The 26,445-nt window shown below is 39.0% G+C and overlaps 2 protein-coding genes across 2 annotated transcripts; one reads left to right on the top strand and one right to left on the bottom strand.

Moving 5' to 3' along the window:
- Positions 1–2,621: 2,621 nt before the first annotated feature.
- LOC130996891 (rapid alkalinization factor-like) lies at positions 2,622–3,382 on the bottom strand. Its single transcript, XM_057922171.1, has one exon. The coding sequence runs from the start codon at positions 3,219–3,221 to the stop codon at positions 2,862–2,864; it is 360 nt and encodes a 119-aa protein (XP_057778154.1). The 5' UTR covers positions 3,222–3,382; the 3' UTR covers positions 2,622–2,861.
- Positions 3,383–14,951: 11,569 nt separating this feature from the next.
- LOC130998577 (uncharacterized) lies at positions 14,952–15,404 on the top strand. The gene is made up of 2 exons (XM_057923994.1): positions 14,952–15,173; positions 15,249–15,404. Exons 1-2 carry the CDS (start codon positions 14,952–14,954, stop codon positions 15,402–15,404), a joined length of 378 nt encoding a protein of 125 aa, XP_057779977.1.
- The last annotated feature ends 11,041 nt before the right edge of the window (positions 15,405–26,445 follow it).

The following is a 26,445-nucleotide window of genomic DNA, read 5'->3' on the forward strand; positions in this document are numbered from 1 at the left end:
ACTTTGAAAGATGTGGATGTAACAATTGTAGAGTTTGCAGATTTTCAAGCCTACACGAAAGGACGAAAGAGGCGATTCATAGGCAAAAAGGGGTAAAACCAAACACGCAATGCAATAATTTCATGAAATTATACTTTTGAGTCATCACTCAATCCATCTTTATGCTTCCCTTTATTTTCTTGTTATTATTCCTGTTGTAGCTTTACAACTTACCCTTTGCAAAAGACACGACAAATAAAGATACCAAAATCGCTTGCACAAAATCTACAAACCGAAAGCTATTTATTGGCGACACACACACACACCTTTATTTTTGTCCCAAGAAAAATCATCGATGATAATTCAAATTTTTTGAAGACGTTACCTTTAGTAGTAGCAAAGTATTATTCAAATGCCTTCGTAGTATAATATTTGGACTTTTTGTTGGACACTAATTCCGAATTAAAATATTTATTTGAAGTTTCACATTTAATTTAAGATGATATAAAAGATGGACTAATTTTATTTTTTTAAAGATAAGCTAAATTAATTAAGTATTTCCAATTTAGATCTTTAACCTACAAAATGGCATAAGAAACAAAAAAGAAGGCAAGAAATATGACTAGTAGTTAGTAATTTGTATTTTAGTACCTAACTGTCCAGCTGGATTTAGGTGGAACCTCGCTGTCTTTTCATAAATCAAAGTGCCACAATTTCTTTTCCATTTCTGCATGATTTCATATTATTTTTGTGATGTAATAGTAATATTTAATATCTTTTTTAATACTATAGAATAAAAATAAAATAAGTTAAAAGACATATTGATCTCGTACCATTTTTATTTGTAAAAGTCAGAGACTAAAATAAGTTAAAAATAAATTGAGATGATATTCGTATTACAAAGAGAGATGATAGACGAGAGTAAAGGTAACAGGCGAAAAATGAGAATGAATCGCAATTTCTAATCTCATTACTTAAAAAAAAAAAGTAAAAATAAAATAAAAAATAGCATGGTATTTTTTTGATAAATTTACAATATTAAATAAATAAATTAAAAGGTTGCGCCACATGGGACTCGAACTCAAGACCTTTGGACTTACGCATTAACCTTTTACCGTTTGACCAACACATACACACAAAATAGCATGGTATCTTGACAAGAAGAAGCTTAATATTAAGATGTGTTTATTTAAATATAATCTAAATAAAGGTTTATTATAAAAGAAAAAAGAAAAAATATAGAATCCTTTGAGAGCACAATGACACAGACTAAGGGTACGAAACTCGAAAGGAGATCGTAAAACTAAGGAGGACTAAACAAAAAACAAATCAATAACGATAATCAGGATAGTCGTCCATGTCATCCGACCAACGTTCATGGACAATATTATTCATGACATACATACTCAGACTATTACTAAGATCAACCACAAAGTCCCTCGACTTGTAACCCATCTCAACCGCATTCCTGAGAGGACTTTTAATGCTACCTTCCGGTGCTTTATGCATAGGCTCCCTTCCCATGCCTTTGTCTGAACCATTTGGATGGCCACGTCCTCGCTTCGGCTCCGAGAGCATCTGCATCCCCTGATTAACCTGCTCCTTTAACCGACTAAGACGACTATCAATATCCTCTGGAACAGGAGTGGACTGTCTATCAAAACCAATTACCTGCTGATCCACCGTCTGCTGAGTAACCGAAAAAACTTACCTGACCTTCTGCCCCAGCCGCAGACTGTTGCTTCGCCATACACGGAGAGTATTCCTGCTCACTCCTGCCAGCCCAACTTAGACTCCACAGGTTGTCCTCCAACCTGTTGCTATTCCACATAAGGTTTCCCGACCGTATGCATCTCATCACCAACTCCTCCACTCTCTCTCGGAGCATCAACCTCCTCATCATCCGATTCATGAAGGACCTCTTCAACCTATCCCTCCAACAAGTCGTCATGATGATCCTTATCAATCGGGATCGTACTGGCATCAAGCAAGGCAGGTCCTCGAATGCCTTCATCATCCTTGTCTAGAACCGCAAATCAGTTTTGTTTCTGAGCGTCAACCATCTCACGTTGCGGCTTAGGTTTCCAATTATTGCGCGGTTTAACTTTCTGAAATTTTGTGTGTTTGTTTAATTATAAATTTTAAAAAATAAAAATAAAAAAATAATTTTTTATCGTATCTATAAAAAGGAAAATACAGGTAAATATTACTCCTAATATCGAATAATAATATTATCATGAATTTAAGTGGAATCGAGAGAAAAGAGATGACCCAACCAGTGATATATCATGAATTTGAGTGGTAAATTTTTTCCGTTCCAGTCCAAGAAATTTATCCATTTAGTACAAAATATGTAAAGAAATAAAAAACATTATACAGAATATGTAAAGAAATGAAAATGAGTGAAAGTATATACTTTCCACAATTTTTCATCAAAGAAAACGCACCTAGAAATCATATTTGAATTAAATATTGGATCAAGTTTACAACAAATTTGCCATCACATGTATGCAATTGACTACATAGCAGCATAAGTAAAAATGTGAAACAAATTGTTCGTCAGCAAAGACTTATGCGGTTTGAATTTGAACAGTAGTAAAACTACAGTGATAATAATAAAATTAGTGGTGGAACACACAAAATCAGTAAATGTGAATTATTATTCACAAAAAAATAAAATTAAAAATTGTACAGATAACAAAGCACCAATCCACAAACAACATAAACAGCAATATCTTCCTCAGTTAATTCCTCGTATACCACACGCTCCCTCTCCAAAAATCAAATAAGTAGTAATCTCATACTAAAATTATAGAAAAAAAATTACATAATTTGACATAATTAATAATTAGCATCACCGGAGAAATGGCTTGTCCTCATCCTCAGTTCCGGCAACGAGTGATAGCGTTGCAGCCGCGCCGGTAGGGATTGGCCTGCGCGCCGGGGCGGCAATTATAGTACGACGCGCCGCGCCGCGAGCAGGGGACGTTGTTCCTCTGCAGCGCTCCGTAGCTGATGTAGCGGCTCGTCGCTAGGATGCGCCTGTTGGACTCCGAATCAAGCTCGAACTCGTCGTCTCCGCCGGCCAGGCACTCGGCGATGGTCCCCCTGCAGCCGGATCTCACTGCCGGCATCATCCATCCCGCGGCGGAGGGATCGTGGTCCCCACCTGCCGACGCTTGCAGGATTAGAATTGATGCGATTAAGCATAGTGCTATTAGCAATTTGTAGGCGGCTGCCATTTCGAAGCGATAGCGGTCGATTCTGAGCACTGATTTCCGCGGAATTGTTATGGAGTATCGGCAAAGGGGTTTCTCTCTCTTACTTGTTTTGTGGGTGAGGATGAGAGAGAGAGGAACGAACAGAGAAACAAAGTAAATGCAGATCGTTGAATTTTTATATATGGCAAATCAAAAGAAAAGAGGGCTAAAATAATTGAGGAGAATTCCCCTTTTCTGTATATTATTGTTTTCTTTTTTTGCTCAAGACTCATTGCTAAGTAATTACTCCCCCGTCTCACTTTAATTAGAATAGACTCGTTTTCATTTTTGAGTAAAAGGAAATATACTTAATTAGTTTAGTATAAACTAAACTAATTTTCTCATAAAAAATAAATTTCTTAATATTCGTGCTCAAAAGAAGTGAGCCATGAGAATGAGACGGAATGAGTACATATTATATCGTAAATTGTACTATTAGGGTGTGTTTGATTTTTATTCCTCTAAATGGATTGATAATAAAAATTTATGTTTTTAAATGTCTCATTTTGTATCTCACATTTTACACATTTTTTGTGTGATAATATTATCATTCCTTGAAGTTACATAAAGAAGGAAAAATTGTGAACTTCTCTTTTGTGTAAAAAGTGGAATAAGAAATGAGACATTTAAAGACATAAATTTTGTTATCCCTCCTTTTCTCATCCATTTTTTTGGTGTGATAATATTATCCCTCCTTGAAGTGAAAATAAGGAAGATAAATTGATGCACTTTTCTTTTGTGTAAAATATGGAATGAGAAATGAGACATTTAAAGATATAAACTTTTGTTATCTCTCATTTTCCCATTCATCAAAGTGAACACACCCTTATATTATATGTGAATATTGGTATTGTATTGTATGTGTATTTAATTTAATAACCAACATTTAATATGTAGAAAATAATGGAGCTTTGTAATATTACCCTCTCTTTCTTATTTAAAAACAATTTTGTATGGAATTTTGAGGGGTTCTAGAACATCCATTACGAAGTAAATTTTCGTTTTATAGATGTATAATGTGCATGTATTGAATATTGATATAGATATTAAATACTGACATATTAATAATAAAATGAAATATTAAATACAAGAAAAGATATTTATGAATTATGAATGGAGATGGAGAGAGCGTTTGTTTTTTAAAAATTAGGAAAAGTGAAAGTGACCGTTGAGGGGTCAGCCAGCCAGTCGGCCTTAAGTCTTGTGAGCTCCACCTCGCTTCCATATTAAATTGTTTACTTAATTCTTCACAGATATGTTTATTTTAGTTCTTTTCAAAATCTCAAATAAGGAAATAAGAATAAAATCATCTTATAAATATTTATAATCTATAATATTTAAAAAGATAACTTTCAAAATCAATTTTAAATTAATTTGAATGGAAATTTTATAATATCTTTAAAAATAATGATTTGTTATATATATATACAAAGATTATATCAAACTAACTTAATTAAAAGTGTATGTAATTGTTAACATAATTGTCCTATTGTTGTGCAAAGTGAAAAACTGTTATTTTCCTTGTTTTTTTTTTTTTTTCTCAAAATCATGCTATGTCGTTTAGAAATTATATCTAATACGCATCTTGAAATGAAGATTGCAATAAAAGCATTTATTTGATACTGATATGTGGGGAAAAAAAATTAGTTAAAATGAACAATTTTTTTTTTTTTTTTGAGGAAAAACGGAGATATATTATTCAACCACATGAACATGGGACAAGGAGATGACCCACCACAAAGGACGGGGGTTCATTCCAGACATGATGTGTAGTGATATCTCGCGCAGCCTTCGCTAAACAGTGAGCGATGACATTTTGTTCTCTCCTAACATGACGCATACTAAAGTTCGACAGCACCCTCAACTCAAGACGGCAAGCAGCAGCAATGGCACCAATCTCAAGCAAGTTCCTGTCTCCAGAGGTGATGAGATTATACGCCTGTAAGCTATCATTTTCAACCCATCCTTTAACGAGCCCAAGTTCCTTAATCCAAGATAACGCCTCCTTAATGCCAAGAAGCTCTCCCTCCACAACACTCCTACGCCCATTGAGCTTTATAGTTTTGCCGATCACAAAGTGCCCCTCATGGTTTCGTATAGCAACACCAATACCCATGGACTGAGCCTCCTCAAAGAAAGCAGCGTCAACATTGCAGATAAACGACCCCTCCGGAATAGGATGCCACCCCACGCAAGAAGCCCCGACCCGCTGCCTCTGCGTCGTTGGCTGCCGCATGGCTTTCCAGTCATTTCGCGCCACAGCAGCACGTGAAATAGAGCGAGAAGGGACCGGGAGCTCATTCTGCCACACCATCGCATTCCTATCTCTCCAGATTTGCCAAAGGAGCATGCACACCTTAGCTTTCCGCTCATTGTCGGAATCTCTCAAAAGCAAAGAGAGGGCCTGCTCGAAGGACTCGCAGCTGTCAGTAACTCCAGAAACGTAGCTCTGTAGTCCTCCCTGCCTCCAACAATCCTCCGCGAATGGACAGTAGAAAAACGAATGCCAGAGGTTCTCAAAGCCTCTTTTACAGATAGGGCATTCCCCCCCAACAGCGACACCCCGGGAGAGAAGGCGTTGTTTGGACGGTAAGTTGTCTCTAGCAGCCCTCCATAAGAAATTCTTGACTTTAGGAGGCACATCAACTTTCCAGAGATATTCCCATTGACCCTCAACTTTGTAGGTGGTATCCAAAGTGAGCGAGCTTGCTAATTTATAGGCTGACTTGACAGAGTAACTACCATTATTAGAATAGTGCCAAATCATCTTATCTGATCCAGAATTCGGAAGAAGAGGGATACTCATGATATTCTTAAGATCAGCCTCATCAACAATGCTTCTAAGCAAATCCACATTCCACCCATTCATCGATTGATTCATTACCTCACAAACTCGTAGATTTTCTAAAAAGATAGGACCAGCGGTCGAAACCCGAAACGAGTCCTCGTTTCTGAGCCAAGGATCCTTGAAGAAACGTACCTGTTCACCATCACCGATCCGCCATCTAACTCCACGGCGGATTAAATCCTGAGCCGAACAGATGCTGCGCCATGAGAAACTTGGACTGTGGCCAACTTTAGCTGCAAGGAAGTCAGTATTCGGGAAATACTTCGCTTTGAGCACCCGACAAACCAGCGCGTCAGTATCAGTAAGGAGGCGCCAGCCGGTCTTCCCTAACATGGCAATATTCATGAGATTCAAGCTCCGAAAGCCTATACCTCCCAGTTTTTTATCAACGCACATACGCTCCCACTTCAGCCAATTAATACCTTTGCCTTCGCCGCTTTTATTTCCCCACCAGAAACTGTTAAGCATCCTTTCCATCTCATCCGTGAGGCTAATAGGTAGCGAAAAGACTCCCATGCAGAAGGAAGGGATAGCTTGGCCAACACCCTTTATGAGGATTTCTTTCCCAGCCTTAGATAGTTTCTTGTTGTTCCATCCCTGTATTCGGTTCCACATTCGATCTTTAAGATATTGAAATATCTCCTTTTTTTTCCGACCCACAAGGGAAGGTAAACCAAGGTATCTTCCAGTGTTAAGAGGCTGATGAACTCCCAAGATCTCAGAAATCTCCTCCTTCATATCTGCGGTTACGTTGGAACTGAACAAGATCCCAGATTTCTGAAAATTGATTGCTTGTCCCGAAGCTTCTTCATAGCAAGCCAAGACATCCTTAAGAACATTGCATTCGTTGGCAGTAGCACGGCAAAAAAAGACGCAGTCATCAGCGAACATGAGGTGTGAAATAATCGGCCCACGGCGCCCAATTTGAAGCCCATGAAGGCTGCCCCTAGCTATCTCATGTCCAATCATAGCAGAAAGACCCTCAGCACATAAAATGAACAAATAAGGAGAGAGTGGATCACCTTGACGAAGCCCTCGTCCGGGGATAATTGGACCCACCTCCTTCCCATTGATGAGAATGTCATAAGAGACCGACCGAACACACATCTGCATCCATTCACGCCACTTGTCACAAAAACCCAACCTCCGTAGCACGGCATCAAGATAACTCCAATCGACCCGGTCGTAGGCTTTACTAATATCAATCTTGAAGGCAAAAGAGCCAAATTTACCTCTGGTTTTCCTTTTCATCGAATGGATAGCCTCAAAGGCGATAAGAATATTATCCTGAATTAAACGCCCCTCCACAAATGCCGATTGCGCTCGATCAATGAGGCCGGGAAGCACCCCCTTGAGTCTGTTACAAAGAACTTTGGAGACGATCTTATAAATAACATTGCAAAGCGCAATGGGACGGAGCTCCTTCATAGAAGAAGGAGAGTCGACCTTTGGGATGAGAGAAATAAGAGTATGGTTGAGACCAGTCGGAAAGTGACCATCATTAAGCCATGAACGACAGCCCTTATAAATATCCTCTCCTACAACATTCCAAAACTTTTGATAGAATTTAGGATTCAAACCATCTGGACCCGGTGACTTGTCCGGGTGCATTTGAGAGACCGCAGTACTAAACTCTTCCAAGCTGAACTCCCTTGTAAGGTCCCCATTCATATCATCATTGACACATGGATTAAGCTTATCCAAAATACGATGATAATCCATCTGTTGCCTTGGCTCATCAAAGAGATTCGAAAAATAGTTAAGAGCAACCTCCTGAATCTCGTCATTGCTGGTTGTCCAGCCTCCATCATTCTTGAGCAGTCGAATAATAGTGTTTTTCTTCCTTCTAGAAGAGGCCATAGCATGAAAGAATTTGGTATTGGTGTCGCCTCCTTTCAACCAATGTTGTTTTGCTCTTTGTTGCCAATGTGCTTCTTCTCGTAGCAGAATGGAAGCAAGCTCAGTCCTAGCTCCTTTGATTCTATTAATAGCAAAAGAATCATCACGCCCTTGAAGAGAAGAAATAATATGCTGAAGTTTCTTCTTATTGCCTCGGTCGTCTCGATGAAGTTTCTGTGCCCAAGTAGCAATCGATTCCGAAACAGCCGAGAGTTTTTCCACGATAGTAATGTCATGAAGATTAGTCCAACAATTTTTAACAACGCATGGAAGGTCCGGTTCTAGGCACCATTTATTTTCGAACCGAAACTTCCGCCTTGATATAGCAGTCGGGAAACCCTCGATATTGAGAATAATTGGAGCATGATCAGACATGGGAACCGCATAGGTGCTCAGAGCCGCATCAGGAAAGAGATAACGCCAACTGGCCGTAGCCATGCAACGATCAAGACGCTCCTCAACCGCGTGCGCAGTGCCAAGGCCTCGAGCCCAGGTGAATTGGTATCCAATAAGCGGGATATCATCCAATCCACAGTCGAGCACAGCTGCTCGAAAACCAGAAAAAAGCCAAGAGGGGTGCTCAATACGACCTCGTTTGTCTCCCGGGTCAAGAAGATCATTAAAATCCCCTAAAATGACCCACGGCAGAGTGTTTGCAGCAGCAAGACGCCGCAAGAGATTCCAGGAACAATTTATAAACATTAAAATTTTGAAACTAATTATATACTATATATGCGATTTATACTATGTATTTGTCCTTAATCTTATTGTTTTCAATTTCCTCATTTATTTTTAATTATGTACTATTTTTTTTAATTTTTAAAATAATGAATTTCTATTTATTTTAATTAAATTCTATATATATATTTTAACTGTAATTATTATAATTTCTACAACTGAGTGAAGTTTTTAAATAGTAAATGGTATTGCCCTTTAAGTCATTACTCATAAATCAGTCACAGTTCCATTCCTCACACTCACAGTATATTATCTAGTTTTATTTATTACTACAGTTAATCAAATACTCTTTAAGGTTCGGATTAATTACAAAAAAAGAAATAAACAGAAGTTTTCAAAATTATAGAATTGCTTTAAAAACACTACAAGCACCTCATTGAGGGTATAAGTTTTTTCCTTGCAACTCTTTGTTTGAAACAATTTGTCATATTTTACTATTGACTTTTTTTTTTAATAGTATTTGAATTCAAGCTAAACCTTAGGATTTCTGAAGTATTCTTGAATTTTATGCAGTCCAAGTTGGCTGTCAAAATAACTAAACGATTTTATCAGAATATTCGTGGCTTTTTTTTTTATGTCATGAAGTAACAAACTGTAATAACCCGAATTTTCGATCCTAGGATTCATAATATCATATTGATATTATTAGGATATGATAGGTCCCTAATTCCCGATTAAACAGAATAATTATCCTCGCGATGATTTAATGAGTCTTGATGCCTAGGTTTTCTCTTAAGAAAAATGGAAAATAAGAAGATGATTATTTTATATTTCCGTGTGATGTTGATTTAAATCATTATGTATATACATGCATACTTTTTATTTCAAGGTATGAAAAGCAAAGTGCATATTTAATTTAATACGTGTTTGTTTTTAAAACGGGTTTGGGCGAGAACGGGCTCGTAGAAAGGGCCGAAGGGTGGGCCGATTTTTGGACAAGCCTTGGGCCTATTTTAGGCCCCATTATTTAGTTAAATATCAGCTCAATTTTCAAGCCCAAGCCCACATGTGATCAGCCACCCTTATTCTATTATTTTTGCCAACATAATGATTAAAAGTGCATGGGAACTAGTAGAATGTGACCTCCAATGCATCCATGCATTCGTGGAAGCCACCCCCCCTCTACCCTACCCTAAATTTCGTGCCCCACCCCTTCCTAAAGCCAAGAGTTGGCTGATAACTCTTCTCACTCACTCAATTTCACTCCAAGAAAAATACCAAGGCAAGAAAAGCTCTCACTCTCTCCACCTCTCTTCATTTTCGTCCCTCCTCTTTTCCCCCACTCTCACAACTTTTCTCCCACCATTATCACACTCCATAGAAGCCCTTGAAGCCCCAAGAGAAGTATCAAAGCAAGGGAGAGCGTGAAAAAACTAGGACGTAAAGTTAGAGTGAAGGTTGTGCTTCGAGGGTGAGTTTTTCTTTGATTTTCTCAACTGAAAAAGCTTTATGACTATGGATTTTTACACATATGTGTGATATATTATTTGAGGATATGTTTTATGATTTTGGATGTTTATTTTGGTAGAGTTTATTGGGTGAAAAACCGTGCATGAGGTAAGGCAGCGAATCTGCCATAAGCACACTGCTCCGGCAGTGTTTTGCAAGGCGATTCCAGACATCCAAACGGTTCCCAAAATTTCCCAAATTAATTGTGTATCGTGTTTAATATGTTTTCTATACTATGGTAAAAATTCAGAATATTTGGAAGTTGGTTTTAAAGGATGTTTCATGAAATATTATGTATATGTGCATGACGAGTTTGGAATATGTTTTGTGCAAAGTTTTCATGAAAATGAGTGAGTTAACCTAGATAAGGCATCAAGATAAGCTAACGTATGTAAAATGCATAATCTCTAGTTTGATTTTGCGTTGTAAGTCCGGGAATAGGTTGACCTAGAGACCTTAAGTAGACAACGGTTTTCGTTATCCATGATACGTGCTAAGTGTTAAGAACTCGTCTTGTAGGAATTGGTCCGCAGGACGGTGTCACAGCTTAAGTTCATCTCTATCTTCCGCACCGAAGATCAGGTGGGCTTACTTTCCAAATGTATGATTGAGTTATTAAGCTCTAAATATTTCATGAAATGAAAATTGTTTATCCAATAAATATTTTTGTGCGCTCTATTATGTTTAAGGCTCGCAATTCATGGATCGATCGAGGTTCTCTTATGGCCTAACACGTTATTTGAGAATTATGTACACTTGTTAGTTGTTTCGGTGGGTTGATCTCCATCGGGCACTAATTCATGCAAGAGACGTTATAAGGGTGCTCGGCTGGATGTGTTCCGGAGCATGTATCATGTAAGGACTGCCTGGGTAGCGTCCCAAGGTCAATTCAACTTGTCTGAGTTACGTCCTCAGGGCAAGTATCATGGGAATGAGGGATCCGTCGGTGGCTAAAAGGTCCGGGATCACAGCGAGTAACAGAACAGAGTGTGACAACAACGCGCTAATAAAATAAAATATTTTAACATGTTTAGAAGTTCCTTTACTTTAAAACCTTCTAAGTTATGTCATGAATGATTGGATAAACTGCTCTTACGAATTGTGAAATGTTTTAAAAGTTGCAGCCCACTAAGTACATTAGTACTTAGCCCAAATATTTTCAAATGTTTTTCAGGTTGATGGCTGATGTTGACGGGGAGAGCTGAGGCTAGGGTTCAACTCCGTGTTTTGACTTCCGCTGTAGTACTAGCTTTTGTCTGTCTTTCGTTCTCTTGACTTAAGACCTTTATGTTACGACTCTAAACGATATCTTTTGTTGAGCCTAGACTTTTGACTCTCAAGTATTTTGATTAAGGAATGTTGGTTATCTGAAGCATGAAACTAAACTTGTGATCCTGACGTTTGTCATGTTTGTTGATTGATTTGTATCAATTGGATTCTTGTCTTTCTTCATCTAAAGGGGCGATGCCCGATTGTTATCCCTTCAATTCGGATTTCACAAGGTTTTTCCCTTGTTCATTTTAATGATTAGTCGTACCCCAGTTATAGTTATTATTTCAAGAATTGGGGTGTGACAGAATGGTATCAGAGCCTAAGTTTTCTTTCATGTCTCTGATAACCGAAAGCTTCTAATGTCGAGTTTAGAATAGTACCTCTAGACTTCTAAGAAAGTTGTTGAACCTCAGCTCGCCGTCACATTGCCGCAACCAAGGTATGCTTTAAAAGTTCAAAAGTTTTAAATGCTTTCAAAGTTTTTAAGAAGTGCGCGCTTTCAATGAATGATGTTATATGGAATGCTTATCGCTTTCATATTGTTATTTTGAGTCTCCGGCTCTTATAACCAATGTATGTATGTAGATCGTGTTTGGGACTACCCGAGCCCTTAACGAATCAATGAATTTATGGTCGAGTTAGATTCCTTTAATCTTTCCGACTTAAGAAGAGTTTTCATGAAAGGGACACTTACTGTCCAAATGTTTTAAGGTTTCAAAAGAAACCAATGATTAAATGAATGAAAAGTTTTATGTTATCGTTTTAGGTTCACTGCCTGTACGATACGAATGATGAGTCCTCTTACAAACCGTTTGAGTACTACCCAATGATACTTTAGAAATGTTAGTCGTGAAAGCTCCGCTTGATCAATTTAAGTAAGGAATGATAAGATAGCAACGTTTAACATAGATATGTTACAACGTAGAAGAAATGACATGAGGTTAAGGTTTCACTTAAGTTATTCCACTTAAGTTAAGATTTGTTCCCACATAGAACTAGTCTTTCACGTGGTTACACCATAGAAGCGATATATCTTGTATATATCTAGGTATCTGTATGTATGTAGAATGAGTCTTACTGTTGTGTTAATATCGTTCGTAAACCAGAATGGAGGACGCACCAAGAGGACGCGGTAGGGGACGAGGACGTGGTCGTGGTCGCGGACACGGCAGGGGATTCATCCCTGAAGAGCCTATCCAACAAGTAGCACCAAATCGTACTGCTGAAGAGAAGTTTCGTAAGGAAAAACCTCCAACGTTTGACGGGCTGGGCGATCCAACAGACGCCGAAAAATGGGTAAGGGCCATAGAGCGTATCTTTAACTACATCCGTTGCGATGACGAAGACAAAGTAACTTGTGCAACCTACCAATTGGTGGACGAAGCCGACTTCTGGTGGGAATCAGTGAGACGCACAATGACTGAGGAACAGTGGGAAAACTTTACTTGGGAAGATTTTAAGACTGTGTTGTATGAGAAGTACATACCAGGATGCTATAGACAGAAGAAGCAGAACGAGTTCTGGAATCTGAAATAGAAAGCTGGGATAGTTACGGAGTACGATAGAGCCTTCAATCAGCTATCAAGATGTGCTCCGACGCTGGTGGACACTGATGAGAAGCGCGCAGAAAAATTCAGAAATGGATTGCGCCATGAGATAGCGATTTCTTTAGCAAGCCAAGGAGGTCTTACGTATGCACAAACATTGAGCAGAGCCCTCACCATTGAATCACTGCTACCGAAGAAAAAAGGAAAATCCACCGAACAATCTGGAATTATACCATCTCAGGATAGTGGTAAAGGAAAAAGGAAATGGAACGAGGGAACTGGTGGAAACCCTTGGAATGGAAATGGGAAGAAACCATGGGCGGCAAATCAAAATAAAAATCAACACCAGAACCAACAGTCGCAAGCTATAGCTCCACCACCTTGTCTAAACTGTCGGAAACCCCATTTAGGGGAATGCATGAAAGGAACGAATGTTTGGTATTACTGCGGGGAACCTGGGCATTTTGCTTCAGCATGCCCAAAGAAAAGAGGAGGAGCACCCCAACAACAAAATCCCGGAAACCAACAACGACAGAACCAAGGTCCTGGAGGATACCAAGGACAGCCACGAAATGCTAGGGCCTATGTCCTTAACCAGCACCAAGCAGCAGGAGATCAGGGAAACCTAGCAGGTACGATTAATGTTTTCGACGTGTCAATTATAGCTTTGTTTGATACTGGTGCTTCGCATCTTTTTTCCAATGCTGTGTGTGATGCACTAGACATTGTGCCTGCTAGGGTAGATAAAGAATAAGAGAAGTTTGCTTGAATTTAGAACTGAACCTAGAAGGACATAAGTTCCTAGCAAGTCCCAGGGTACTCTTTATGATCGACTTTGACCTCATCCTAAGAATGGATTGGCTGTGAGCGAACAGGGCAACGATAAACTGTCAAGACAGGGAGATCATTTTCTCACCACTAGGCAGGGAGCAAATCACCTACCATGGAGCCATGGTAGGGTCCAGCAGAAAGATAACGATCTTCGAGAAGCTTAGGCTTGAGGTAGTAGTACCTCCAGAAACACTCCAGGAATGCATAGCAGCATTGATTGTGAGACCAGACCTCCGGGAAAGAGTCATCTCTGCCCAGCGACAGAGTGAGGCCCTAGAAAAGAAACGTTTAGCTAGCAGAACGGGAGGAGCCCGAGAATTTAGGGAAGAAGCGGATAACGCCTTGACCTTCAGAGGAAGGTTGTGCATACCCGACGACCCAACACTAAAGGAGGAGATTCTCACTGAAGCACACTCCACACTGTATGCCGCTCACCCCGGCAGAACCAAGATGTATCATGATTTGAGGAAAAGTTTATGGTGGGAAGGTATGAAGAACGACGTAGCTTTCCACGTAGCAAAGTGTCTGGTGTGCCAACAAGTGAAGGCCCTACATAAGCTCCCAGGTGGGACTCTACAACTGCTAAAAATCCTAGAATGGAAATGGGAGCACATCACGATGGATTTTGTAGTGGGGCTATCCAGGTCAAAAACAAGAAACACGGCAATTTGGGTCATTGTCGACCGACTAACCAAGTTAGCTCACTTCTTACCAGTCCAGATGACTTGGAACCTCGATAAGCTCACCAGGGTATATGTTAAAGAAATAGTCCACCTTCATAGCGTGCCCAGTACAATAGTATCCGATCGAGACACAAGATTTACATCGCGATTTTGGACCATCCTCTAGAACGCCTTAGGCACTTAACTTCGTTTCAGTACAACATACCATCCCTAGATGGATGGACAGTTTGAGTGAACTATCTAAGTTCTAGAAGGTATGTTAAGGACAATTACACTCGATCAAGGGGAGCAATGGGAGAAACTCTTACCACTTGTGGAATTCGCCTACAACAATAGTTATCAGTCCACCATAGGGATGGCACAGTACAAAGCATTGTACGGATGAAAGTGTCGATCTCCACTTTATTGGGACGACGTAGGTGAGAAGAAGGTGTTAGGGCCAGTAATGGTCCAAGAAAATATAGATGTCGTGGCACAGATTAGCAAGCGAATCAAAGAAGCTCAAGACAGACAAAAGTCTTACACAGACAAGCGAAGAAGAGAATTAACCTTTGAGGTAGGAGACAAGGTCTTCCTCAGAGTATCACCAATGAAAGGGATGGTGCGATTCCACAAGCGAGGAAAACTGCGCCTTCGCTTCATCGGGCTGTTTGAAATACTAGAAAAGGTAGGTCAGAATGCCTATAAGCTAACACTACCTCCCAGTCTAGTAGGAGTGCACGATGTTTACCACGTATCGTAGCTCAGAAAATACGTGTATGATCTCAACCACGTGATATCATATGATGACCTAACCTTTGAGCCGGATCTTGGTTATGTGGAGAAACCAGTATGCATCAGTGATAGAAAGATACAAGTTCTTAGAAATAAAGAGATCCTAATGGTGAAGGTGATATGAAATTGACATGGGCGAGAAGAGGCAACTTGGGAGCTACAGTCTAGCATGAACCAACAGTACCCTGAATTGCCATACCAAGGTACAAATTTCGAGGACGAAATTTCCGAAATGAGGGTCGGTTATAATACCCCGAATTTTCGATCCTAGGATTCATAATATCATATTGATATTATTAGGATATGATAGGTCCCTAATTCCCGATTAAACAGAATAATTATCCTCGCGATGATTTAATGAGTCTTGATGCCTAGGTTTTCTCTTAAGAAAAATAGAAAATAAGAAGATGATTATTTTATATTTTCGTGTGATGTTGATTTAAATCATTATGTATATACATGCATACTTTTTATTTCAAGGTATGAAAAGCAAAGTGCATATTTAGTTTAATACGTGTTTGTTTTTAAAACGGGTTTGGGCGAGAACGGGCTCGTAGAAAGGGCCGAAGGGTGGGCCGATTTTTGGACAAGCCTTGGGCCTATTTTAGGCCCCATTATTTAGTTAAATATCAGCTCAATTTTCAAGCCCAAGCGCACATGTGATCAGCCACCCTTATTCTATTATTTTTGCCAACATAATGATTAAAAGTGCATGGGAACTAGTAGAATGTGACCTCCAATGCATCCATGCATTCGTGGAAGCCACCCCCCCTCTACCCTACCCTAAATTTCGTGCCCCACCCCTTCCTAAAGCCAAGAGTTGGCTGATAACTCTTCTCACTCACTCAATTTCACTCCAAGAAAAATACCAAGGCAAGAAAAGCTCTCACTCTCTCCACCTCTCTTCATTTTCGTCCCTCCTCTTTTCCCTCACTCTCACAACTTTTCTCCCACCATTATCACACTCCATAGAAGCCCTTGAAGCCCCAAGAGAAGTATCAAAGCAAGGGAGAGCGTGAAAAAACTAGGACGTAAAGTTAGAGTGAAGGTTGTGCTTCGAGGGTGAGTTTTTCTTTGATTTTCTCAACTGAAAAAGCTTTATGACTATGGATTTTACACATATGTGTGATATATTATTTGGGATATGTTTTATGATTTTGGATGTTTATTTTGGTAGAGTTTATTGGGTGAAAAACCGTGCATGAGGTAAGGCAGCGAATCTGTCATAAGCACACTGCTCCGGTAGTGTTTTGTAAGACGATTCCAGCCATCCAAACGGTTCCCAGAATTTCCCAAATTAATTGTGTATCGTGTTTAATATGTTTTCTATACTATGGTAAAATTTCAGAATATTTGGAAGTTGGTTTTAAAGGATGTTTCATGAAATATTATGTATATGTGCATGACGAGTTTGGAATATGTTTTGTGCAAAGTTTTCATGAAAATGAGTGAGTTAACCTAGATAAGGCATCAAGATAAGCTAACGTATGTAAAATGCATAATCTCTAGTTTGATTTTGCGTTGTAAGTCCGGGAATAGGTTAACCTAGAGACCTTAAGTAGACAACGGTTTTCGTTATCCATGATACGTGCTAAGTGTTAAGAACTCGTCTTGTAGGAATTGGTCCGCAGGACGGTGTCACAGCTTAAGTTCATCTCTATCTTCCGCACCGAAGATCAGGTGGGCTTACTTTTCAAATGTATGATTGAGTTATTAAGCTCTAAATATTTCATGAAATGAAAACTGTTTATCCAATAAATATTTTTGTGCGCTCTGTTATGTTTAAGGCTCGCAATTCATGGATCGATCGAGGTTCTCTTATGGCCTAACACGTTATTTGAGAATTATGTACACTTGTTAGTTGTTTCGGTGGGTTGATCTCCATCGGGCACTTATTCATGCAAGAGGCGTTATAAGGGTGCTCAGCTGGATGTGTTCCGGAGCATGTATCATGTAAGGACTGCCTGGGTAGCGTCCCGAGGTCAATTCAACTTGTCTGAGTTACGTCCTCAGGGCAAGTATCATGGGAATGAGGGATCCGTCGGTGGCTAAAAGGTCTGGGATCACAGCGAGTAACAGAACAGAGTGTGACAACAGCGCGCTAATAAAATAAAATATTTTAACATGCTTAGAAGTTCGTTTACTTTAAAACGTTCTAAGTTATGTCATGAATGATTGGATAAACTGCTCTTACGAATTGTGAAATGTTTTAAAAGTTGCAGCCCACTAAGTACATTAGTACTTAGCCCAAATATTTTCAAATATTTTTCAGGTTGATGGCTGATGTTGACGGGGAGAGTGTTATTGAGGAGTGTAGAAATGCGGACAGAGTAACGATATGAATGTAGGAACCGAGGCAATAGTTGGACTCTTTCTCCGTAAGACAAAATTTCCTCGCACAGTACACACGGTTCGATGGCAAATGTCCCCAAGATACAACGGTTTGAATGAGTACGAGACCTTGTACTAGGAACTCGAACTTCCGGCGAACTACAGAATACTCGGGACTTGAGTATGAACTAGAAGACAGAATGAACGAATTAATTATCTGAATTAATTGTTGGTGTGTTTAATCTCATTCTGCAGGGCTGTATTTATAGGAGTAGGAAGGGTGCGATGAAGAGGTGTCTGCAGAGGGGTGTCTGTTCGAACCAAGCAGTGGTCCGAACCATCACACTGGTTCGGTCAAGGGGTGCGAGCCAACCACCCCACCTCCTGATCCATCCGCTGCCACGTCAGCAACCCCATCCACCCAGATTCCTTATCCGCCACGCGGTGCCACGTCACCGAGCCACATGGTCCACGTCACTGCCACGTCACACGAGCCACCGTTTCAGTTGTCAAAACTAAAGGCTCCTCAAAGCTCCTCGCGACGACGTCGCGAACGAGCTAAGTGCAAAGTGCGCCTACAAAGCGCCCATTGCGACAAGTGCGACGTGCACGTGCACGTGCTCGGCCTCGGCCTTGGACTCGGACTCGGAAGGTGCTTCGCACCTTCCTCGTAGGAATTTGAGTTTTAGCCTTAAAAGACTAAGTCAAAAACCCATTTGGGTGCACCATAAGGTCCACCATTGAGGAGCACACTTGATTGTTCCTTTATGGTGGAGAGCACTTTATAAATAGCTTTCAACTTCTTTATTTTTCCAATGTGGGATGACATTCCACATTTCCATCTTCAATGGCTATCTTTGGGCATTAATTACTCATTCAATTCTTAATAGATTTGAACAAGTAAATATACCAAATTAATCTACTCAAAATGTAGATTCCAAATATACCATTTAATTCCATTAATTACAAAGTAATTATGGACTAATAAAGCCATTTATTCCAACAATCCCCCACATGAATGATGATTAATGCAAATGCAAAAAACTAAGTCCCGACGATCCATTATTGCATTAGGATAGGTAGTTGTTAGCTTTGAACCTTCCTTAGTGTAATGCCATCGGATTTACTCGTTTCTCGGTGAACATGATGTCTTGAACCGGTCAACTTTTGTGTAAACCTAGTCAACAACATACACACAATAATAGATCTGATATCTTTCGTTCTCACGTTGTGTCCATTTCGGCCTTGGACCATTTCTTGGATTCACAAGTGTTATTGATAATTTGAAGCGGCTCCACTTCTTCACTTGTATAGGTGATCTCCCATAAAGAGTATCCTGCCATACTCTACCTAATAAGGCTATAGGAATCATTAAAAGCTTTTGATGGCTTACCCTTTACCACAAGCTGCAGGCTTTGCACTTGAGCAGCTATGAGAATGGATTTTGAAGGTTTCAAGTGCTCAACTTGAACTTCCATAATTTAGTTGTCTCATTGAACCATGTTCTTGGGATCTCCAGTCATCATGGTTGAGTTACCACTATGAAAGTTCTTAACGTGTGGATTTTAATCCCATTCCCCTTACTGCGTTATACAATTGATCACGATTAATACCTTTAGTAAACGGATCCGCAATATTGTCTTTTGACTTTACATAGTCAATGCACATTATTCCTGTAGTGATCAATTGTCTAACGGTATTATGTCTTCGACGAATGTGTCGAGATTTACCGTTATACAAACTATTCTTTGCTCTCCCTATGGCAGCCATGCTATCGCAATGTATCATAACAGGAGGCAAAGGTTTTTCCCAACAGGGAATATCTTCTAAGAAGTTTCTTAACCATTCGGCTTCTTCACCGACTTTGTCTAAAGCAATAAATTCCGATTCCATTGTAGATCGGGCTATACATGTTTGCTTAGAAGATTTCCAAGATATTGCTCCTCCACCAATGGTAAATACGAACCCACTTGTGGATTTAGAGTCTTTAGTGTCGGATATCCAATTGGCATCACAGTATCCTTCCAAAACTGCGGGATATCTCGAATAGTGTATACTATGAGACATTGTGTGTCTTAAGTATCTCAACACTCTTGTTAACGCGGTCCAATGATCCTTTCCGGGATTACTTGTAAACCGACTTAATTTACTAATCGAATATGCTATATCTGGCCTTGTACAATTTGACAAGTACATTAGGCTTCCAATAACTCTAGCATATTCTGATTGTGATACGGGTTCTCCTCGATTTTTGGCTAAGTGTATACTTAGGTCAACGGGTGTTTTAGCCGGAGGTAGATCAAAAGCTTTGAATTTCTTAAGTACATTCTCAACATAGTGAGATTGTGATAAGACTATTCCATCAGGTGTTCTAAGGATTTTAATTCCTAGAATCACGTCAGCTAATCCCATATCTTTCATGTCAAAGTTTCTCTTTAACATCTCCTTGGTTTCTATGATTATTTTATTATTGCTACCCAAAATTAGCATATCATCAACGTAGAGACAAACAATGACAAATTTATTGGATGTTCCTTTAATGTATACACATTTATCACATTCATTGATTTTGAATCCGTTTGCCATCATTGCTTGGTCAAATTTCTCATGCCACTGTTTGGGAGCTTGTTTGAGTCCATACAAAGACTTTACAAGTTTACAAACTTTCTTTTCTTGGCCAGGAATCACGAACCCTTCGGGTTGTTCCATATATATCTCATCTTCTAAATCTCCATTTAGAAATGCTATTTTTACATCCATTTGGTGAATCTCAAGATTATATAATGCGGCTATAGCAAGCAGCATTCTAATGGACGTAATTCGAGTGACTGGAGAGTATGTATCAAAGTAATCATACCCTTCTTTTTGTTTGTAGCCTTTAACTACTAAACGTGCTTTGTATTTATCAATAGATCCATCGGCTTTGTACTTCTTCTTAAGAATCCACTTGCAACCCAATGGTTTATTTCCCGGGGGAAGATTAACAATGTGCCAAGTGTGATTGTTTAAGATTGACTCGATTTCACTATTGATAGCTTCACGCCATAGATCGGCATCAGGACCAGACAATGCTTCTTTGATTGTCTTTGGTTCGTCTTCTAAAGTATAAACTACGAAATCTGGACCAAAGGTTTTCGCAGTTTTTGTTCGCTTTCCGCGTCTTGGTTGCGGGGTTGGTTGACGTGTTGGTCCGTTATCCTTAAGCGAAATTTCATCATAAGTTCTCTTTTTCAAACTTGTATCATTCTTCTCTTTCTTGGGGAATATATTTTCAAAAAATATGGCATTTCTTGATTCTATAATCATTCCCTCATTCATATCGGGTACTTCCGATTTGTGTACCAAGAATCGGTACGCACTACTATTGTTTGCATATCCAATGAAGATGCAATCAACAGTTTTTGGTCCTATTTTTATTTGTTTGGGTTTAGGTACTTCAACTTTTGCTAAGCACCCCCACACTTTTGTATATTTATAGGACGACTTCCTTCCTTTCCATAATTCATATGGAGTTTTTTCTTGTTTCTTTTGGGGTAATTTATTCAAAATTTTATGAGCCGAAAGAATTGCTTCCCCCCACATGTTATGTGATAGGCCTGAGCTTATCAACATAGCATTCATCATTTCTTTCAATGTTCTATTCTTACGTTCTGCAACACCATTTGATTGTGGAGAATAAGGTGCAGTCGTTTGATGAATAATGCCATTTTCACGACAAAATTCCTCAAAAGGTGCAACGTACTCGCCACCTCGATCACTTCGAATCATTTTGATCTTGGTGTTAAGTTGATTCTCAACTTCATTTTTGTATGTTTTGAAAGCTTCGAATGCTTCGTCTTTGCTTCTCAAAAGATACACATAGCAAAATCTTGTGCAATCATCTATAAACGTTATAAAGTAATTCTTTCCACCTCTTGTTTGCACAAGTTTTAAATCACATAGATCGGTGTGAATCAATTCAAGAGGTTTCGTTGATCTTTCCACTGAATGAAAAGGAGATTTTGCCATTTTTGCTTCAACACAAATTTCACATTTTTTATGTTGATTGAAGGACATCTTTGGCAATAAGTCTAAATTTACTAAACGACGTAGTGTGTTTAGATTTGCATGTCCTAATCTATCATGCCATAAATTAGGAGACTTAACCAAGTAAGTAACTTTTTCCTTTATTGCATTATCACGTACAAGTACAGGGATAGCATTAAGCTTGAAAAGGCCATTATCTAGGTAGCCTTTTCCTATATAGTGACCATTCTTGGTCATTACAACTTTGCCTGCTTCAAATACTAGTCTAAATCCGGCGTTGCACAAAGCGGATCCTGAGATCAAGTTCTTGCGAATGTCGGGAACATGCAACACCTTCTGTAGGGTTATCTTGAGTTCCGACGTCATCTTGAGCACAATGGTTCCAATTCCGATGATAGAGGATGCGGTAGAATTGCCCATATACAGTTTTCTATCGCCGGTGAGAGCTTCATACGAGGAGAACATTGTCTTATCGGCGCAGATATGTCGGGTAGCACCGGTGTCGAACCACCATCCTTTTGGACTGCCGACCATATTGACCTCGTCTACGACGGCACACAAGTCAAGTTCGCCTAAGTCGAGGGGCACAGACTTTGTCTCCGTCACGTGGGCTTGATGGTGACCATTGTGCTTGTCTTTCTTCGGTTTGCGACAATCTTTTGCCATGTGACCGGTTTTGTCGCAGTTGAAGCAATCTCCTTTGATCCTCTTCTGACCTTTTGAGTCTGGATGTTTGCCTTTGAACTTGCGTTTCTTCTTGTTGCTAGACTCGGCTAGATTTGCTTTTGCCTCCATGGAAGTTTTGTTCGTCTTGTTTTCGGAGATTCTATTGTCCTCTTCGATTCTCAAGCGAACGATCAAGTCTTCAAGTCCCATCTCCTTGCGTTTGTGCTTGAGATAGTTCTTGAAGTCCTTCCAATGTGGTGGTAATTTCTCTATCACCGCGGCCACCTGAAAAGATTCAGACAATTCCATACCTTCGGCAAGAATGTCGTGCAGGATCAGTTGAAATTCTTGCACTTGCTCCACAACGGTTTTGCTATCAACCATTTTGAAGTCTAGAAAACGACCGACTATGAACTTCTTCAAGCCGGCATATTCTGCCTTGTACTTTGTCTCCAAGGAGTCCCATAGTTCCTTGGACGTCTTGGCGCTAGAGTAGACATTATAGAGAGTGTTGTCTAGCCCATTCAGAATATAGTTGCAACACAGAAAGTCGCTATGATGCCATGCATCATATGCTATCCGCAGTTGCGAATCAGTCTCGTCTTCCCCCACAGTTGGAGGAGATTCAGTCACAAAACGAGCCATATTCAACGTAGTGAGATAAAAAAACATCTTTGACTGCCAACGTTTAAATTCCGAACCTGCGAATTTTTCCGGCTTTTCGGCAGCAGCAGGTGCTGGAGCATGAGGAATGTTGGTCGGAACTGGTGTCGTCATCTTCTACACAAAAATTTGTCTTACGATTGTTATTGAGGAGTGTAGAAATGCGGACAGAGTAACGATATGAATGTAGGAACCGAGGCAAGAGTTGGACTCTTTCTCCGTAAGACAAAATTTCCCCGCACAGTACACACGGTTCGATGGCAAATGTCCCCAAGATACAACGGTTTGAATGAGTACGAGACCTTGTACTAGGAACTCGAACTTCCGGCGAACTACAGAATACTCGGGACTTGAGTATGAACTAGAAGACAGAATGAACGAATTAATTATCTGAATTAATTGTTGGTGTGTTTAATCTCATTCTGCAGGGCTGTATTTATAGGAGTAGGAAGGGTGCGATGAAGAGGTGTCTGCAGAGGGGTGTCTGTTCGAACCAAGCAGTGGTCCGAACCATCACACTGGTTCGGTCAAGGGGTGCGAGCCAACCACCCCACCTCCTGATCCATCCGCTGCCACGTCAGCAACCCCATCCACCCAGATTCCTTATCCGCCACGCGGTGCCACGTCACCGAGCCACATGGTCCACGTCACTGCCACGTCACACGAGCCACCGTTTCAGTTGTCAAAACTAAAGGCTCCTCAAAGCTCCTCGCGCCTACAAAGCGCCCATTGCGACAAGTGCGACGTGCACGTGCACGTGCTCGGCCTCGGCCTCGGACTCGGACTCGGAAGGTGCTCCTCGTAGGAATTTGAGTTTTAGCCTTAAAAGACTAAGTCAAAAACTCATTTGGGTGCACCATAAGGTCCACCATAGAGGAGCACACTTGATTGTTCCTTTATGGTGGAGAGCACTTTATAAATAGCTTTCAACTTCTTTATTTTTCCAATGTGGGATGACACTCCACATTTCCATCTTCAATGGCTATCTTTGGGCATTAATTACTCATTCAATTCTTAATAGATTTGAACAAGTAAATATACCAAATTAATCTACTCAAAATGTAGATTCCAAATATACCATTTAATTCCATTAATTACAAAGTAATTATGGACTAATAAAGCCATTTATTCCAACAGAGAGCTGAGGCTTGGGTTCAACTCCGTGTTTTGACTTCCGCTGTAGTACTAGCCTTTATCTGTCTTTCGTTCTCTTGACTTAAGATCTTTATGTTACGACTCTAAACGATATCTTTTGTTGAGCCTAGACTTTTGACTCTCAAGTATTTTGATTAAGGAATATTGGTTATCTGAAGCATGAAACTAAACTTGTGATCCTGACGTTTGTCATATTTGTTGATTGATTTGTATCAATTGGATACTTGTCTTTCTTCATCTAAAGGGGCAATGCCCGATTGTTATCCCTTCAATTCGGATTTCACAAGGTTTTTCCCTTGTTCATTTTAATGATTAGTCGTACCCCAATTATAGTTATTATTTCAAGAATTGGGGTGTGACACAAACATATATTTGTGTTGTGTATGATGTATTTTCTATTGGTTCAATGAAAATTTAATTAGAAATTTAGAATGATTCGCCTTTGTGTTGCATTGATTTACCTCAAATTTATCTGTTGTCCGTAGGCTAGCACACAGGGTCTTCTTATACTTAAATTTATTATCTACTACCAATATATATGTTTTATATTTTTCATACCATTAATTTATAATTATCTAGTCTTGCAAAGTGTTCCCATAAGCTGTTTAAATTTTTTCAATAGTAATTCATCATGTAAAATATACTTTGGTAAAATCACAAGTAGGGTTGAGATGCGTTACATAGTCTTAACATAGAATTATTGAAAGTAATAAAAAGTTCTGAATAAAGAAAAATAATTTCACATTTATAGGTGTTACATACGCGTCAAGAAATAGTGATTCACATAGGATAAGGCCCCCTTAATCACCGACACATATTTTGCCGTTGATTGCTCGCGCAGGGATAATAATACATATATTTCTCCAAACTTATGATTTTCTCTTCGTTATTAATAAAAAAATACTATAACAACAAATAGATAAATTTAGTTTGTTTAAGTGCAATAAATACATACACCGTCTGCCCCAAAGAAAGAAAGAAGCACCGTCACAACAATCATTTGCTACTTAAAAGATCAATATATCATTTGGATAAGCATTTAGCTTTATTTTAGAAGTAAGTCTTACAAAATATTTTATTCTACAATTTTATATAAAAATTATGTCAAATTTATAATTTTACTCGTCTTCACTACAAATTAAGTCTTCAATATTTTATTTTTTCATAAAAAAAATTAATGGTAAAAAAAGTAAGTCAAAAAACAAGATGTCATTTTTCAGTAAAGTAAGAAAAATATTATTAGAGTGTAAAATCTCTATTAAGTCACATTTTTGGGACTATAATAAATTATCCTTAAATAGAAGTAATTCTCAAATATATATTATGATTATTTTTCTTTCTTTATAATTTTAAATTACATGCAAAATACCCGAAGGTTATAACTATCAAATACATGTACCTAGGAGAATTTTATATTATTGTATGCATGTGCATGGTCAAATTGAGATATTTAACTCACCCACTTAATGTGGTGCAATATATGTAGAACGCTCTATATGCAAATACATGTATAATATATTTTTTTAGGCAAAAAGAAAGCTTAAATAATATCCTGATAAAGAATATCCAGAAGCCAGCTCGGGAAATCCGACTTCCAGATGGCTAAATCATCAACAAAAATAGCGAAATTCGTAAGACTATGGACAGTGCCATTAGTTTCTAACCAGACATGTCAGACATCAAGAACACAGTATTCCTTCGCGTGAGCGAAAGCTTCATACATGTCTTCTCAAAGGGAATTCGGATTTCTCTTCTCATCCTGAATCACATGTATAATATATTATGTACACAACAAATTGTATATTTTTTAACTGAAGAATAAATCATTGAACACAATAGACAAGAAGACAAGGGATATAATTTAGAGGATGATAACACATAAGTACAAAAAGTCTCATCTCATGTGAAGAAGCTTTAAACTTGGTCGACAAGTTAAAAATAGTTTGGGTTCAACAAAAAGGGGACTACGTGGACGAGTTATTGAGCAAATGCAAGTTAAAAGATGTGGTTACAAGCAAAAGATTATATTATTATCACAGATATATAACTTTAGACAACTATTATAAACATAAATAGGGAGTATAATATAATATAATGTGTGTGTTGGTCTAATGGTATGAGGTTAATGTCTAAAATTTGAGATTCTGGATTTGAACTCTCTATCACACGGTCTTTTATTTACTTATCTAATTTATGTAATTTATCAAAAAATAGTATAATATAATGAGATTATGTAAAGATTAAGTCATATCATAGACAATTTTAGCGTGCACACATGTATATATGTATTACTCCAAATAAAGGGGTATTTTCTTAAGGCGTAA

This window comes from Salvia miltiorrhiza, chromosome 8 (assembly GCF_028751815.1).
Source record: "Salvia miltiorrhiza cultivar Shanhuang (shh) chromosome 8, IMPLAD_Smil_shh, whole genome shotgun sequence".
Classification (NCBI taxonomy): Eukaryota; Viridiplantae; Streptophyta; class Magnoliopsida; order Lamiales; family Lamiaceae; genus Salvia; species Salvia miltiorrhiza.

Coding starts and splice junctions, on each gene's coding strand:
- LOC130996891 (XM_057922171.1), bottom strand. CDS start 3,221: ATGGCAGCCGCCTACAAATTGCTAATAGCACTATGCTTAATCGCATCA.
- LOC130998577 (XM_057923994.1), top strand. CDS start 14,952: ATGGTCCAAGAAAATATAGATGTCGTGGCACAGATTAGCAAGCGAATC. Junction 15,174..15,248: donor TGTTTGAAATACTAGAAAAG/GTAGGTCAGAAT, acceptor CACGTATCGTAG/CTCAGAAAATACGTGTATGA.